This window comes from Lepisosteus oculatus, chromosome 2 (genome assembly GCF_040954835.1).
Source record: "Lepisosteus oculatus isolate fLepOcu1 chromosome 2, fLepOcu1.hap2, whole genome shotgun sequence".
Lineage (NCBI taxonomy): Eukaryota > Metazoa > Chordata > Actinopteri > Semionotiformes > Lepisosteidae > Lepisosteus > Lepisosteus oculatus.
Window position 1 is genome coordinate 61,609,889 of NC_090697.1, and position 18,415 is coordinate 61,628,303.

At 34.1% G+C, this 18,415-nt stretch overlaps 1 protein-coding gene across 2 annotated transcripts in view; it reads right to left on the reverse strand.

The window, feature by feature from the left end:
• ush2a (Usher syndrome 2A (autosomal recessive, mild)) overlaps window positions 1–18,415 on the reverse strand; it is a 409,409-nt gene that overhangs the window by 146,651 nt on the left and 244,343 nt on the right. For both annotated transcript variants that reach the window (XM_015346259.2, XM_069180084.1), the window contains exons 40-44: window positions 13,343–13,971; window positions 10,224–10,552; window positions 2,094–2,216; window positions 1,620–1,783; window positions 106–315 (exon numbers count right to left, since the gene is read on the reverse strand). In XM_015346259.2, coding sequence (XP_015201745.2) covers window positions 106–315; window positions 1,620–1,783; window positions 2,094–2,216; window positions 10,224–10,552; window positions 13,343–13,971 — 1,455 coding nt within the window. The remainder of the gene's footprint in view (window positions 1–105; window positions 316–1,619; window positions 1,784–2,093; window positions 2,217–10,223; window positions 10,553–13,342; window positions 13,972–18,415) is intronic.

Sequence of the window (18,415 nt, forward strand, 5' to 3'; positions counted from 1 at the left end):
TTTTTTTGTTGGGACGCAGGACTGCTATCAACTTAAAAAAGATAAAAATTAAATTAAAAAATCAGCCTATTTCATTTTCACCTTTGGAATAAGTTGAATACTTACCTCCATCAGAAGTGGTGATAAAGACCTCCTGACTGTTGATTGTGTGAACCCCATTGAAGACTTGGATACAGAGCTTGTACTGCGTATTGGGTTGCAACTCTTCAATCACTGCAGAGTTGATATCAGGCGGAAATGTGACAGAGCGGTTGGAGTGTGAAGAGTTAATGAAGAGTGTGTAGAAGTCCACGTCACCTTGCATGTCCTGTAGTGCTGGGGACATTGCACAAACAGGAACAAACGCAATGATTCAGAAGTGTTCCTCTCCAATCAAGAGGTTTGACCAAGAAAGCTGGTAAGGATGGATGAAAGTTTCTGAACATCTCTCCAATCACTTAAATATTCCTGTTTAAAAATCCCCCATCTTTAGTATAATTATTAATTAACAATAACATTAAAATAAAACAATAACAACATTTAACAATGAAAGTGCGTTCTGAACATCTGAAATGCGGTACAAATAATAAACGAATATGTTACAACTTTAATCTATTCTTAACACTTATTCATTGAACACACAAAACGTGATATGCTGTGCATATACATTAAATTTACAATCTACATAAAAAACAAAGCAATTAAAGACAGATGTCTATTTTAACAGAAGTGTGATTTGTATGTTATAAAAAGAACCACCATTTGCATGTCAGGATAACAATTGTTTAGATTTAAGACTTGATACAAGTCTTAGGCTAAAATCATAAATTATTAATTCAGATTTGCAGAAGTTAATTTCTCATATTTTCTGAAAAGCTGCATTTTGGGAAAAAAAGCAAGGACATGATTATAAATGGTTTCAAAAGGTTCCTTTCTTTTTAAACTATATGCCGGTTTAAAGTATATCAAGGACAACTAAAATGAATTAATCTGTACAATTCAGACAGAGGAAAATATTTAATATGGAAAATATTTAAATGATTGTCTAGTAATCGAGTATACAGTACATGTATATGAGAAGTAACACCCTTCCAGGTTAAAGGGTCGAACTTAAGAGCGGCAGCTGAGATGAATTCTGAAAATGAAATAACTCTCAGTCCAATCACAGCACTACAGGAGACTGGTCTCACCTTAATCTGGAAGGGTGGTTCTTACTCGAATATGTATTACACTAATAAATCCTAATAAGGGAGATACAAATGACTATATCATATGATCTGTACTGGTGTGAGTGCGTATGTGTTTGTGTCTGTGTCTGCCCTGTGTTGGACTGGTGCCTATCCAGGGTGTATCTCATGTTGTGCCCATTGCCTACTGGCATTGACTCCAACTTACCTGCAACCATGTATTGGATAAAATGGTTAGAAAATGGATGAGTCTGAACTCATGGGATTTTCAAATAATTTTTTCTTAAAATCAATTTTGTTTAATTGTTTTAAATGTAAACATAAAAATCTGGATTCTATTTGCCACAAACAAAACAAAGGTGTACACTATAGAACGTTAAAAAGGTTTGAAAGTCATTCTACAACAGTGGATTAGTCATTTATAAAAATTCAGAACAAGACGATAAGTCTTACTTGGTTGACTCCAGTTAACTTCTATAGCAGTATGATTCAATGTCTGGGCTTCCAGAGTGCTTGGCTTTACAGGAACTCCAGCCAGTGTTGTGCCATTGACCTCTTTCCCAGAGGTGAATCCCACATCATTGTGTACCAGAAGCCTGTACTGATATGTTGTAAACCTTTGGCAAACAAAGAAAGCAGAAATAATTGTTCAAAACACTTAAATGTTATCGAATCCAATGCTGTCACATCCTGTGTTAAAAACTATCAGCTAAAGTACAAAAGTCTGAAGTTCTAAAGGCCTGAAAACAGCCTTTCTGCATGTGAAGAAATATGACAATTGCCTACAAAAGATTAGCAGGAAACAATTTGATTCCAGAATATTTGCTTAATATATCTTTAAACAGTATTAAAAGATGGCATCAGTGCACAAAACAGATTGGTACACACCACCACAGTTTGTTTTAAAGCTAATTTTTGTAATCTCACCTGCTAAGGCCTTTATCTTCATAAAACAATTTGGCTCCTGCGTAAATATTGTACCACAGATTCAAATCTTCAGGGGGATGGGAGGCCAATGGTTGGTAGATTTTTCGTCTCAATAGTTCATATCTGTGGGCAGGAAAATCACATGGATTATCAGAGCTCTTCTTTGTGACAATTTTCTTGCTGTTTTTCTCACCTCTATTGCTGGGTCCATGTCCCCCCCCAACTTTAATGCTAATTTTTCCATAATCAAAACGGCTCAGCTTAATGTACGGTTTATAAGCCCTGTTAAATAAACACAGCACACATAAGCAGTCATGAATTTTAATGATCTTTCTTGAGAATAGGCCTTTATTTTATGGCCTAATCAGTTCTGAAACAGAAGAAAAGCAATGGTATGTATCCTCATAAATGCAATAACAAGAAGTTACAAGAGGTTCTCTTAGATGCCATTATTCCTCAAGAGATACGTATTCTTTGTTTCTTAAATGTACCATCTCAATTACTTGAAAACAAAAGCATTGGGTCTACATTGCAAAACATTTATATTAGTTAAGATTCTCTGTTTTTCCCAGATTGATAACAAAATAAGTCTAACAATCAAAAAACTGAAAAAAATGAAAACTTTACCTGGGATTAGGAGTTTAAAGAACTCATAGAATTTGAAAAGGATAAAAAAACTAAGATGAACATAATACAGAACATTTGAAAAGTGCAGTCATTCACATATGTAGATGTACTACAATAATATGGTTACCTTGTTTTTGTTATAATGACTAATCTTTATAATATAGAATACTAGTTTAAGGATTTAAGCGGCAACCAAAGAAAAAAAAAGTTTTTTTAGAGAGATGGTTTTCTTTTACTAATGTATGTTGTATATAAAACTGTGTATATAAAACACCTCATCATTCTGTCCATTGTGCTGTTTAGATGCAGAAAAGAAACAACATATCTGGGTTATTCAGAAACAGTCTGGTGTTGGTCATTTATTAATATTATTCATACTTTAAACACCTACACAACATTTATTCAAACTGGGACAGTGATACCTTCTGTTTTATGGGGTACTTGACAAGAGTGCCCATTGTTACATTATTGCTTGTAATCTTATTAGAACCACAAGCTATTAAACAACATGCCAGCATTTCTCCCTTTGCTATACAGAGAACAACACATATTTTTCATCATGCTAACCAGATTTAATTTTTCAGTATGATGGCTTTACATCAGCCCCCCATGTGTAATATTAATATTAATAAAACATTAGGAGCATTTGATAAATTAGATATCACTGGATATAAGACAAATTGGTCAAAGTTATTTCTTAGACCTTTTAACAACACAGACAAAATAATTCACTGTTCAGTCAATTTTCTTGGCCTTCTATTACTTACTGTAGGTACTAGGACCTCCTCTAGCCTTTAGCAAATTTGTTAATTTGTTTGTTTGCTTATTCTCCTTAATAAAATCAAAGCATATGTTATTTATGCCCACAGTGTATGTTTGAATATGCATTCTAATAATGAATATACTTACTTGTTCTAATAATTTACTTTCCATGTTATCATTATTTGGAGGAGTACTGTAAATGCTCAAGGAATCAGTTAACAACAGTAAAACATTAAATTTGTTTTGTCTTTATTTCATTTTAAATACTACAATGAGGCTTTCAGTTTGTGACCCAATAAAGATGGATAAAATGCAATTTTGTTAGGTTTTTGGTACTCAATTAAGGATATATTAATCTAGCCAATAAACCTTTAGGATTTAGGACACTTTCTTGACAAGTGATCCCTATAATAGCAAACTCAACAGAATTTGGGAAAAAAGTAAACCTCTTTTTCGACACAACGTTTCAAAACTTTTACGTAATGGTACTTTCAACTTATTGATTCTCATCCTTTTTCCTATCAACCTATTGACTTCTAAGGATGTTCATATGTACATTTGGTAACATTTTTGATAATTAATGCTTTGAGTATTTTTGACCACGTGTTTTTGAGGTTCCTAACCTGAAGCTCAATCATTACCCTCCAGGCTCCCCTGTAGGTACTCTAGATTCTTATTAGGTAATCAATAAAGTAACTGTGATTAATTCTACAAAAACCAATTATCTTTAAAATTAAAAACAAATCGGTACAGAAGGACTGTACATTAATGGAAGTAAGATATTTTTCAGAACCAGTAATTTCACCATTGGATTTCAAAAGACAATACAAATCTTTTTAAATCACAAAAATACAATGATAGATTGGCACTGATGAATGATAGTAAAAAAGTTAAAAAGCAAACCTGGAATACTGGCATGCTGCTATGTGAAATGTTTCTGCCTAATATTCTCCTGGGAAAAATCAACCATCCCAAGATCCATGCATTTCCTAACAGACTTAATAAATGACAGGACAATTTCCCATAGCAAGTCAACTGCGAAAATAGTATTTACTGCAGACTGCTGATCTTCACAAAAACAAATATAAAGAACTGATTAAAGTGTTTGACAGTATATCTGGAGTTACTGAGTTACTGTAGTTAGTATTAGTACTGTATGTTTCCTCTTTTAGTAATCTTGCACATCAACTGATCTACTTTGTACTTGAACAATGAGCCTATGCAATACCACACAGACGTTTCAAGATGGTAATTACTTCTGACCCTCTCTGTCACAGATGTATTAAGGGTGCAAGGGTGTTTTGAGAGCTATTTAACAGAATATTTAATTCTGTTATTTAATAAAATTTGATATGGCTATGTAATAGATACAAGTTTTTTACGCTATCTGATGTTGTTACTTACTAATGCAATAACATTACTAAACCAACTGAATGACAGAATCTAGATTTCAGATCAAGGTACAACACTTCAGTAAGTCTTAGAGCAACTGGAATTGGAACTTAGTGGATCTGGAGGATAATGATGATGACTAGAATTAGTATACTGTATGCATTATGGTATACCATGAAATCTGAAATTTATCATGATTACTACCTGTAGTATAGTATGTTAGGTATTCTTTGCTTTCTATCCTTGCATCTGTGTACCATTCATCAGTGTTTGACTGGATGGAGATGATGATCCACCCTGTGGGGTGGGGTTACTAATTCTTGAGAAGAGACTGCTGTCATACTACTGAGAGTCTTTGCATTAAAAGGTGTTTGAGAAAATAATTCCATATTTCATTCCATGTTTCATCCAGGTGGTTGCTGCACATTGGTGGTGGTGAAGGGGAGTACCCATTAGCTGTAAAGTGCTTTGAGTGGGGTTTCCAGAAAAACACTATATAATTTATGATGATGATGATGATGATGATGATGATTATTCCAAACCTTCAAGCATGTACAGTGTGCAGTACTGAGTAGCTGAAAAGTGGTGATACAACATAATTCTGAAAGTTGCATGAAATACAGTACAGACAACTGGAGCAAGCAATATGTAGATACATAAGATGATTTGTATGTATTCAGCAGTTCAAATAATTCAACAAAAAAGCTTATGAAGAGATCTTCTGTATTTGGCACAAATATGTTTGTGTATAATTCAATGTATGCCTAATACTGAAATTCTGAATATTTGACAAGAGGAGTCAATGTAATGAAGTGAATATCCAAAAAAATATTTTTTGGCTTGATTGACTAACTGTATGTAAAAACGTCAATGACCGAGCCTCACAACCTTTGATGTACTCTTTGCTCACATAACTCAAATTCTTTACCTTGCATTATCTGATCGATATGGCAAATATATGGCTCACCATATACAGTGCCTCAAATGACAATCGTGACTTACATTATTTTGTTTTGACTTAAATTATTTTATAATAATAATTGCTTACACTTATATAGCGCTCTTCTGGACATTCCACTCAAAGCTCTTTACAGGTAATGGGGACTATACCACCACCAATGTGCAGCATCCACCTGGATGATGCGACGGCAGCCATAGTACACCAGAACGCTCACCACACATCAGCTATCAGTGGGGAGGAGAGCAGAGTAATGAAGCCAATTCATAGACAGTAGGGGGATTATTAGGATGCCATGAATGGTAAGGGTCAATGGGAAATTGATGCCGGGGTAACACCCCTACTCTTTTCGATAAGCGACCTCGTTTTACATCTTATCTGAAGGACGGTGCCTGTTTACAGTATAGTGTCCCCATCACTATACTGGGGCATTAGGACCCACATGGACCGCAGGGTGAACGCCCCCTGCTGGCCCCATTAACACCTCTTCCAGCAGCAACCTTAGTTTTTCCTCAGGAGGTCTCCCCAGGAGCTCTCCCATCCAGGTACTCCCACCAGCTTAGCTTCAGTGGGTTGCCAGTTGTGAGTTGTAGGGTGATATGGCTGCTGGCTATATATTTAGACAAAATGGTGATGTCCTTCGGTGATGACATTCACAATTTTTTCTTCTCATGCACATTGTAAACATTGAACTGGTGTTCTTGTGGATCACAGCTGTTGAGTTTAAATAATTGCGAAGCTAGATCAGATTTACGGTTAATACACTGTAATAACCACTCCCCTGTGCTTATATCTGTAGATCTTCAGATCACTGAGCAGGTTATTACAGACTGTAGATTACATGGTACATTCTGTATTGAATTAAAAGTATTATGCAACCGACATGAGTTTATTAAAAGCATAAATGTTAATGCAGCTTTGTATCTGTCTAAGAAAATGTTCCACCATGAACATTATAAGCGAAAAAGGCGGGAGTTTTGGTCTACCAGGAATCTACCTCAGATAATTAGAAATATGAAGAATTCATACACATAATCAACTTTTATTCAATATAAAAAATTGAAATGTAAACTTTTAACAAATGAAGTAAAAAACACATTTTAATGCAGATGAAGATGGGAGGATTCTTATTTCTACAATGTCAAAGATTGATCTAATTTCTACAAGATCTTTGAAGAAAGAGGGATGTTCACATAATGTACTGTACCATAAATTACAGTAGCTAGGATGGTTTAGCAATTAGTTATGAAGAGACATCCAACCCAGTGGGCATTGATTCGTAGAATATACGTATATTCACGGTGAAAATACGGCTATACGTATACATACGTTGCCGCGACGTATAATCAACGTCGAATTGCAACCGTAAAATCGACGACATTAATAAATGCATATATAACATCGAAAACACATCTAACACAGTGTCTGAGGCTTTTTACTGTATGTATCGTGTGTGCCGCAACTAGGAGTATACGGCACTCTGCACAGTGTACGAAGTAAATTATTTTCGCAGTAATTAATTTACACGTGTATAATAAATATAGTAATAAATATAATAAATTAATTACTGCAAAATAATTTACTTCGTACACTGTGCAGAGTGCCGTAATTTACTTCGTACACTCTCATGGTTTGTATTGCCTGGAGCGAAAAGTACCATAAGCATTCATTTTTGCAGCTACATGGAGGTTCTGAATCGTTAAGAAAAAAATGTTGTAAAACCAACAGAAAGCACAGACTGCTATTACTAGTCCGATTTTAAGTATAATGACAAACTACTGCAAGGAATCGGTCCACCTGAGCAAACAGGATCGTAATGTTGACACTCAATAACGACTCTGATATGTGCAGTTCCTGGATGGATAGCCCTCCTGCACATCAAACAGTCTGAGTGACTGTTAGTGTCATTTAGTGTTGTCAGACCATTGACAAAGTACAACTGTTTTTTCAGGGTGCAAATTAAGTTAGGTAAATCTTTTTGCCCAAAACTGAAGGGGCGACACTCCTCCCTCCCCCCGTGATGCCAGGCCTGTCCCCATCCTATTCCATAATGTCATTATATATAATACCATACAACAGTGACCGATCCTTACTAACTGAATGCGTTAAAATTGCACATCAGCACATAGCAGGGGGCACATAGCCGCGATGTATTATCAATGTTAAATTTCAACCATAATATCGACAACATTAATAAACGCATACGTTGAGAAAATATCTAACCCAGCATATTTTCCGGTTATATACAACAATGCATTGCTAGTATTCGTTGGTCACCATTTTGGACACGTTTTTCAAACGTAGAAGTATTTATCCGCAAATATCTCAGCAATCCTCTTTTGACGAGTAAGTATAAATAATAACAATACTATCTGAATACATACAGATCTTTCTTAATATTATTTTGATTAAAATAGTATGTGAATAAGCAAAAAAAGGCACATAAAAATAGTGTGAATGGGGAAGATGACACAAACTCGTCTTGCCGTTTCTCTATTCTTATTCTATGTTGTACTTTCAAACTTTGGGTACTCTGTATGACAGACTTTATTGCTCAACTGCTATGATGCAAGCCAAATTTTATACATTTATTTCAGCTTTGAGCTTAGTAAACCGTTCATTTTTTAGATTATACTAAAGAAGATATTAATCATCATTTATTTGGGAAGTAATATTATATAATTTTCTCCTAGCTGCGGTGCTGAAGTCCCACCCTACATCAACAGAAAAAGAATTAGGACAATTAGACAGGGCTTGCAAATAGTGGACAAAAATCGTCTTAACTTCCATTGTAATATTTTTTTTCTTGGAAATATAGAAGTTTTACATTTTAAAATGTATATTTGAATCAAAATGTGGTTTTGAGTTAGTGTGTTAATGTAATTAGTTTGTGTTTGTCATTATTATACTGTATATTGCCATGTTACCAGAAATTGTAGCTGAAGTTTAAGACTAGTTGTGTTTTTGATTTGTGATTATTGCCCATATGTTGATTGTTGATTGATTGTATACAATGTATAATTTTAAATACATATTTTTCAGGTGTGAATGTGTATTTTCAGAATTCATTTCTAAACCAAATCATTGGGTTGATTTACTAGTTTCTACACCTGTAAAACCTATCTTTGATGTATAATAGACCTCTACCCATATACATATAATAGACCTCTACCCATATCCGTATAATAGACCTCTAATGTTATCCGTATAATAGACCTCTACCCATATACGTATAATAGACCTCTAAAGTTATCCGTATAATAGACCTCTAACCATATACGTTAATAGACCTCTAAAGTTATCTGTATAATAGACCTCTAACCATATACGTATATAAGTCCTCTAAAGTTATCCGGAACTCCTACCATATATGTATAATAGTCTTCTAAATTTATCCGTATAATAGAACTCCAACCATTTACGTATAATGAACATCTAATCATAGACATATAATTGACGTATAACAATAGACGTATATTAGAATTTCATTCTAGACGAATTGCGGACCACATTTAAATGTCTAAGGTATGCGTTTAATAGACGTATATTATACATCTTTTGCCCACTGGGAAATGACTAAATCTGTTCATCAATTTTTACCAACCAACACATGGTTGCGGGGGAGACAGAGCCTATCCCAGAAAACATGGACAGATGGCAGGGTACCAGTCTATCACAGGGTACACACGCACAAACATGCACTCAATCTCACCAGGGTCTTTGGGTTGTGGGAGGAAATCAGAACACCCAGAGGGAAACCCAGGATAACATGGAGAGAGCATACAGTACAAACTCCACATAGACAGCACTCAAGGAATTGAACCCAGGGCTCCACTACAGCAAGGTAGCAAAGTTAACCACCGTGCCACCATGCCATCCCGAAAATTACTAAAGAATTAAATTTAAATAAACAATGTTTTTTATGCTTACTACTGTAAATTGGATAAACATCTTTTTGAAATAGTGGGTGTCAGTGTGTGTCCGCTTGAATTTGTAAAGGGTATTTGTAATCAAAATAAATACTAATAAGCTGTTTACGCAGTATGTTTGGCTGGTTTTTGGGAATGCAATCAATATTACTTGAAGAATCTGTTTAAACGTGGATGATATGTAATTGATAAGTAGGGTGAATGTGAAAAATGGTCACAAATGATGGACTTATTGTTTTGAATTTCATAAGAATTACAGTATTATTCTACTTTACTGTAATTTTCAACAATAGTTATTTGTTTATTTAATACTTTACTTTCATAATTGTTTTCACATTTTGAATACCTTCAAAAAAGTGGTTCATTCTAAAGCAATTAGTTGCCAAATATAGTGAATCATGAAAATCATCCAGTTAGAGACATTTGTATTTTAGTGTCAGTGAAAAAGGTAGTTGGGCTTACCTTAGATTTGGTCCATTAGGTCTTGATGGTGATTGCCAGGAAATAGCAAGAAATGACTGACTAACAGCAATAACCGACAGGGGGTGAAGGCCCTGTGGAATTGAGGGTAATGTAGTCACAAAGGTAGGTAAGCTCTCTGTGCACCCCCCTGTGTGACCACCACCACCAGAGCAAGCCAAGATGGTAACTGTGTAGTTACTGTATGGAATCAGTTTAGTAACAGTATAATTCAACTCTGAGATGTTCGTGATAGAGATACGAGGATCTGGCAGGCGTATTTCATAGCGAAGGATTTCCCCATTTGAAATTAGTGGAGCACTCCATGTCACCTGAAAATACAACATCAAAAACTGAAACACAATAAATTTGTCTGTATTCAAAATTATATTAAAACCAATAAAAATCCAGTGCTGATTTATTAGTATATAACCCTGAGAAATCTATCTGTGCACTTCATAATGGATCAAAGCAGCAAATTAGGTTGAATATTTTAGGAAGGTGTATCTACTAGAGGCACTGTAAATTATACACGTAAAGATTTTATAAGATTCTGAATGAAATTTCAAACAATTTTTTTCTCCATTGTTAAATGAAATATTTCTTATTTAACAATTTAGTGACCTTTTGTATTGACAGTACTGTGCCTTGCAAAAGTATTTAGATATTTTCTTTTCTGTTTTTTGTTGCTTTAAACTTGCAGTGATGATGTTTCCAATTAGCAATTAACATTCAAAGCAAAACAAACATTCAAAGAATTAAATAGATTAATAATTAATATAGAAAAAACAGAAAAGCCATCATTGCTGTGGCAAACTTAATTTAGGTGCTCACAATTACCTCAAGGAGCCAAACCATTAGTGTAATGATCACAAAGCTTTCAAAATAACTGAGGGATACAGTTGTAAAAAAGGAACAGATCGGGAGAAGGTATAATAACAGTGCAAAGACTTTTTAATATTTTTGAGGATGGTAAAGTTGATTTTCAAAAAGTGGTGGGGACTCAGATACTGTCTAGATCAAGATGTATCTCCAGACTGAGCAGCCAAAGCAAAGATGAAACTTCTAAGGGATTCCACCATGAGGCCAATGGTGACTTTGAAAGTGAAACAGAGTACAGTGGCTGAGATGAGAGAAAACATCAATGGGTCAAATCTCAAATCCCATATGGGGTATGCAACAAAGCACATTTGTAATTCTGAAAATATGTGGCAAAAGTTTTATGGACACTTTTCTGAATGCAAAATGTTACATCTCACATCAACACCATTCCTACTATCAATTATTCAGTTACTTCAATTTTGTTTTTTGCATCTACTGTTACTTGTCTTAAGACAGATTGAACATGCAGGTTTGAATATTAAATTTAAAAATATGCATGCATGATTTTGTAATTTTACAAACTGGAGCACAATAGAAAGGGTCTAAATGATTTGTAAGGCTCTATACACTACAGTACATTTGCCCTTAGTAAATTATCAGGCTAGTTTGCATTAATCATTGCAACCTTTTTATACAACTTTAAAACATTTTTTGAAAATTTAGAGAATTTATTGCATCTAAATTTAAGTTTTGTATGAGATAAATGACTGTAATACATAATGCAAAGTGATTAGTTAGACTTACACAAATGACAGATAAATAAAAATGTGCAAACCAGAAGTAGTATCATTTGATTTGGAAATAAAAGTGAGAAATCTTTTGATGACATTTATTTTGTAAAAATATGTAAGTTAAATAACCAAATTAAATTAAGGTGTTTAAATTATACGTTTTTGTAATCCCTTAAACTAAACAAGATTTGATTGAAAAAGTGGATTCAAGGGAGCATGCTAGGTCTTTCTTATGCTAGAATTCTTAAAAGGAATGCATATTAAGTATTCTACTTTGGTATTATTATACTGTACATATAGATGTTAGTTCATGCTTTGAGACCATAAAGACTAACACTTGTGCAGCAATTCTTTGCATACAACTAAACATCCTCCAAGTAGTTCAGAGCTTGTCCCAAGCATTTTTCAGATCTTTGACCGTCTGAAAGAGGTCAAGTTCTGTCCTGTATGACAACAGTCAGGGCAAGTATGACTTACACTGCAACCAAAACAATCTAAAGGATCTAAAGAAATATCAAGAAACTTGTGAGTCACTGGAATGCATGTTTTGAAAAACATAGGAACTATATAGAGATATAATACACTGCACAATTTGACACGTGGTGACTTGTTTTGTTGATTGCTTCTAGGCTTATTTTTGGTTTTTAACACCATTATACTGAATCTGTTTTTTTTTTGTGAAAACAAATTAAAAACGAGAATTTGAGTGATTTAATATTAACACTGTCTTTGTTTAGAGAAGCATTTCCACCAATATTTTTGGCACCTGTACAGGTCTGAATAAAAATGTGCATGTGGGTGTATTTGTACAAAGATGATTCTAAGCTGCAAAGCCCTCTTGTTTGGTTACATTAATTTCCCTTGAATCCAGCCTGAATACAAGCCAAAAACACTGCTAGCTGCCCTGTTCTCTTGAGTATATTTTCTATTGAATTACAAGAAGAACTACAATATTCGTGGAGGGCTTTATTAGCCCATTATAATTTGTATATCAGTTTTGTTTGTTCTTGCCATCCTCCAATAAACTGTTTTTTTAATCAATAATAATAATCAATTATGATGTAAAGTTAGTTCACATATTTGGCTACAGACAGCACTGTTACAATAACTTTTCAGTTGGCAGTCATAATTAGCTGCAGTAATAAAAACTTTAGGTTGTGATCCCATAAATAAGTAGGGTACACAGTGTGAACAAAGGCTACTTGCAACTCTACCTGTCTGATCCATTGCAGTACTTTGATACAACAAACTCCTTAATTGCTCTATTGACAATGGTAAATATCAATTAAATAATTAACTGTAATGGAGTGGGCTGGAGGGGCCTCAAGTTGAGGTAGCCTTCATGTAAAATATTAAAAAGGGAGCCAAACCGTAATAATAATTAGTACAGTGACAATCTCATCTAAATAATGGATGTTGCATTGCACAGGGAACTAAAGAAACTTGAAATAAAAACAAGCATTCCTGCATGATGACATTCCCTCAAAAAATACTTAATATCTGCCCTACCTCAATTCCATCTGGACCCAAAACCAATACTTTAGGTTGCTGCAGTCCGGCTGGTCTTGATGGTCTTGTGGTAACTTCCTTCCAGTCACTACTGTTGAGGCCTCCATTGACAGTGGAGGCCACAATCCGATACTCGTACATTGTCCAGGGACTTAAACTCACTGAATTGTCAAGGTAAGTTAGGGGCTCATCAGCCAGCACAGTAGCAGCAGTAGATATCTGTTGGGTGCCTTTCACTCTCCTCTCCACTGTGTAATGCTCCACCTCACCATTGGGGTGAAGGGGAGGCTCCCAGGATAAAAGCACAGATGTGGGGCTGTCAGAGAATAGTTGTGGAGCAGGAATATCTTCAGGAGGTGCTGGGGGGGTATAAACAGCACGGGACTCAGAAGAAAGTGTGCACCCTGCTGCTGTACAGCACTCTACTTTGAATGTGTACTTCTTGAAGGGTTCTAAATGAGCCACTGTATACATGGTGCTGTTGCCTGCTGCAGTAGCCTTCAAAGTGCTGTTCTGGTAGATGTTATAGTGAGTGATGACACCATTGGGTTGGGATGGGTGCTGCCAGGTGATCGTTGCACTTTTTGGTTGCACTTCAGAAATGACAGGTGGGTCCACTGGCCCAGGTCCTGTAAGTAAAACAAAGAAATCATATCAAGTCTGTTGGAAATCTCCTTCTCATTCTCCCTGTGAAATGTTGGGTAACTCAGGTATCTTTTTTATTTGTAATTTCTTGACCTTTGTGATTCATTTAATCCCATTTGTCATCATTGATATTATGACTGTATCATATAGAGTCTAATGATGCTTATCATTTTAAAGAAAACAATTACATTTGTGGCTTTGTTGTTGTCATCGTAATTTGTAATTCTATTTTAATGCTGTATTGTACTGCTTTAATCATGAAACTAAACTCATACATAATGTGTTCAATACTGTATATGGGAGCATACCATAAAGGGCAGGTTGTAGGTTACACCAAAGTAATTTTAAAATGCTACTAGCAATTCTTATGTAAAAAAAGTCTTATTTTTTACAAAGTAGATTTCTACTGAAAACTTTGCACCATTTGAATTGCTAAATAAATTATTTCCATTAACCATCTCCAGTAATAAATTGGTCAATGCAACAGAAACCTATGCAGTGATACATAATTAAAATATGTATTTTAGCATATAGAATCTATATCATATGAACAATTCAGCACACACAGTGCATTTCTTTTCACCAACAAGTATTACCCATAGATTTTTGAAGCCCAGACTCATATGTTAAGAATGGTACTGTATATGCAATTTTTTTTGTCATGCTCCCTGTTTCCTACATTAACCATTCAAATCTGTGATTTTAGACAATTAGTAAAATTAATAAATTGATAATACAATTATTAAAATTCTATATCTACAGTAAATGTGGGAATGAAGCCATATGCTTCTAACCAACAAAATACATAAACTACATGATTAGTCTTTCCCCCAGCGTATGTGTCAGCTACTGATGTGGACTCAGGCATAGTATCATCAGGCATCTTGAAATGTATTTCTTTGACAAATAAACTTGTATTCCATTTTAAGCAGACCAGCTGCATATTTTAGCTTACCATATGTAATTGTTATAATGACGTTTCACAAATGTATCGCATAAATAATAATAATCCATGTGATAAAGATATGTGACTTGATTGTAAGACTGTTTTTAACAATTAATACTTTTACACATACACTACTCACCCAAACATAGTATCGAACAAATAAGAAAACTTATTAAGACAGGATGCAAATCAGAGGAGGTTTTCTGGCCAATCTTGCCCATTTGGTGATTTAGGAGGTAAATGAACATCCAGCTGTTTCTTAAAGGTGCCCAGAGATTGGGCCTGAACCATCTGCCTGGCAAACCTGTTCCAGAACAGATACCCACACCTAATTGTGAAAAGAAGTGTTTTCTATTCTCCATCCTAAATGAATTCTCTTTTAATTTTCAACTGTAACCATGTTTATCTAAAGTGAAATAGTCCCTATTTAAACCTATAGATTGTTGCATATTTGAATTAAATTCCCTTGCAATCTCTTTCTTTTTAGGCCCCTTCACTTATTGTTACAGTAAATGACAATCAATCCCAAGATGAGGAATCATTCTTGTTGCATTTCTTCAAACTCTTTCTCTGAGGCTATAATATCCTATTTATGCATGTGGACCGAATCTAAACATTATATGCTAGTTGTAAAGTCCCTGAATGTAAGTGCAAATTCAACTCATTTATATATCTTTGAAACTCTAATTTTTGTTCAGAAGGACAAACACACATAAAAACTGATATGAAAGCTTATGGCATTGTTTACATACGACATGCCCAATTAGACATTGTGCTCTATAAAATTGAAGGGTCACAAAAAGTCACACCACAGCTCAGTGATGGTTTGAAATGAGTTTTAACGTACAGTAACTAAAAAGAGCATTTCAGAGGACAAAAAAGTACATTTTCTTTAATGCTCTACACCCATACATTTACAACCAACGTTTATACTTTAGACTAACTCTCTGTTACCATAAATGTCATGTTTAGGAGAAATCTTTGTCTATGCATTAGGACTTATATAAATATTACAGTAGTGCAATGGTTATTTTTGACAGTGGTTATCTCCGTCTTATAACTACTGAAATGTCACATACAACAGTTGTCTGTCTCCCTGTTTCGGTGAGCAAAGAGCAAATTTACAATGAACCCCAGTCACACACACACACACATTAAATTCTACCTGATGATACATCGCTTCCTATTTGCTAATGAGTTATTTTCCATGTGCTGTGATCCTCAATTACAATGGCTCTTACTTTAAAAATTAAAAACATTGTGAGGGACCTTATCAAAAGCTTTCTGGAAGTCTAAATAGTTTTAGAGATGTTCTTTACTTAAATTGATAATGAATTCTGAATATCTGGGTATTATCCCATCATTTTATAGCCATCAGACATACAATAATATATGAACACCGGAACATGGGTTATCCCTGGAAAAGTATTGGTTTTACAGTTTTAAAAATGTTAATAATGCAATTATTATTTTGTTAATTATTATTTTTGTTCCCCTTAATGGTAATTCTCTTTTTGTCTGTACCTGAAGATATATGGTACTATTTCCATATACTGTAAACTCTCTAATGCACTTGCATTTTGTTCGGAACTTGTTTTTTTAATGTCTGCACTAAGCCATTTATTCATTTGTTTATTAATTGCTGTTTTAGGGATTAATTATTTTGTAATCTTCAACATATGTGTTTTAAGCATGGTAATCTTTTTGCTATTGACTTCATTCCTTGTCTGTTGTTTATTTGTAAACTTTGTCTCATTCCTTCATAGTCTATTTCTAAACTTAAAAAAAAAGATTTGATTCACATTTTAGAGACCAAAGGTATATAGATTATAATAAATTATGGTCACAATTTCCCAGTGGCTCTATCACATGTGTTTTTAATTATACCCTAGTCTTTTGAAAAGATAAGGTCAATAAGATGATATTTCTTAGCTGGTGCTATTACAAACTGACTAACCATTTAAATATGCCAATTTATACATGCACAGTTTATCCCCTCATCAGTAACATAATATTATTTTAGCTACAGTAGATAACTTTTTAATGTCATCATACAATAAACTTTTTGTGTCCATGTCTACATTAGGTGGTCTGTAGCATGCATCTATTGTTAAGAATTGTTATTTTCAAATCTTACTCCCACATATTATAATCTGTTCATACCTTCTAGCTTCAGTTCTCTATCTTGCAGATTATTTTTTAATATATAGTTCCACACCACCATCACTTCAATCCTCCTGTCTTTCCAAATATTATGTACCCATTAATTTTATACACATTCCTGTTATCGTCTCCTAGCCATTTTTCAGTTACTCCTATAATGTCATAGATCCCCGTTAATACAATAGGCCTGACATCTTGAGTTGAATTGCTTAAGCTTCTATCATTGATGTACTGTATAATTAAATAAGTGTGTTGTTTGCTTTAATTATTTTCTTTGTGATGTCAAGGGCCTTTCTAGGCCCACCGAACTGGTGTACCGGAAATTCCTTGCCTCCAGTTCCCAATTTTAATTAATAACTCTACAATGACCAACAACAAAATTATTTCTTATTGAATACTTGCTGTCTTCACCATTAAAGTGCGTCTATACCCTAGCCATGACCAAACAGTAAAGTTAACTGCTGAAAACTTTATATTAAGTAAAGACAGTTAAATAATTCAATAGTTTTATGCCATAGCATAATACAGGTTTTAAAACAATCTATTTTATTATATTTTTTGATGTAACCAGTTTTAAACAAAATGTACAGATCAAAATATGTATATGTTCCATTACAAATACACTGTATTTGTTACACATTGTGATAAAACCCTCAATGGTTGCTCAAACTATTTTCAACATCTAAAATCCTAAATTAATAGCTTTTTCTTGAACTTCAACCAAAAAAGGTAAATATACATTTATACTGTATAATGTACACCATTACATGTTCATTTGGTAAAATTGCAATACAAAAATTAAAAAGCTTCAGCCAGCAAAATATGTTTTGTTTTCTTTAAATCTAATCATAAATAGTAGCAGTGGTTATACATGTACCAGTGCTTTTTAGTCAGATGAAAGAAAAAAAAATAGATCCTGTTAAAAGATAATACCCTTTTGACACCAGTATCAGCAGACAGAAGTGCCTTTATTCCATCTTTAGTCAGAATACATATGTATGTTCTATAATAAATGTATTAAAGAAAGAACAGAGCCCAGATCAGCCTCAGTATGATTCCTGGTATGGACAGAATTTACTGTATATAGCATCCTGCAGACTTCTAAGTTTAAAATAATTTTTGACTTCTACAAATATCCAGTAGGACTCCTTTAGGAATGCATTATTTTTCTTGTGAAATGAACCCTAGTAGGATTTCTGTTGAAAGATATTTGATATAATCCATCAGGACTGAGTTTCAAAAGTGTGCAAGATCTTTTCTATGTATTTTTCAGCTTCTGTGCCAGGTAAACACACCAGGGTGGTAGCATCAGTTGGAAT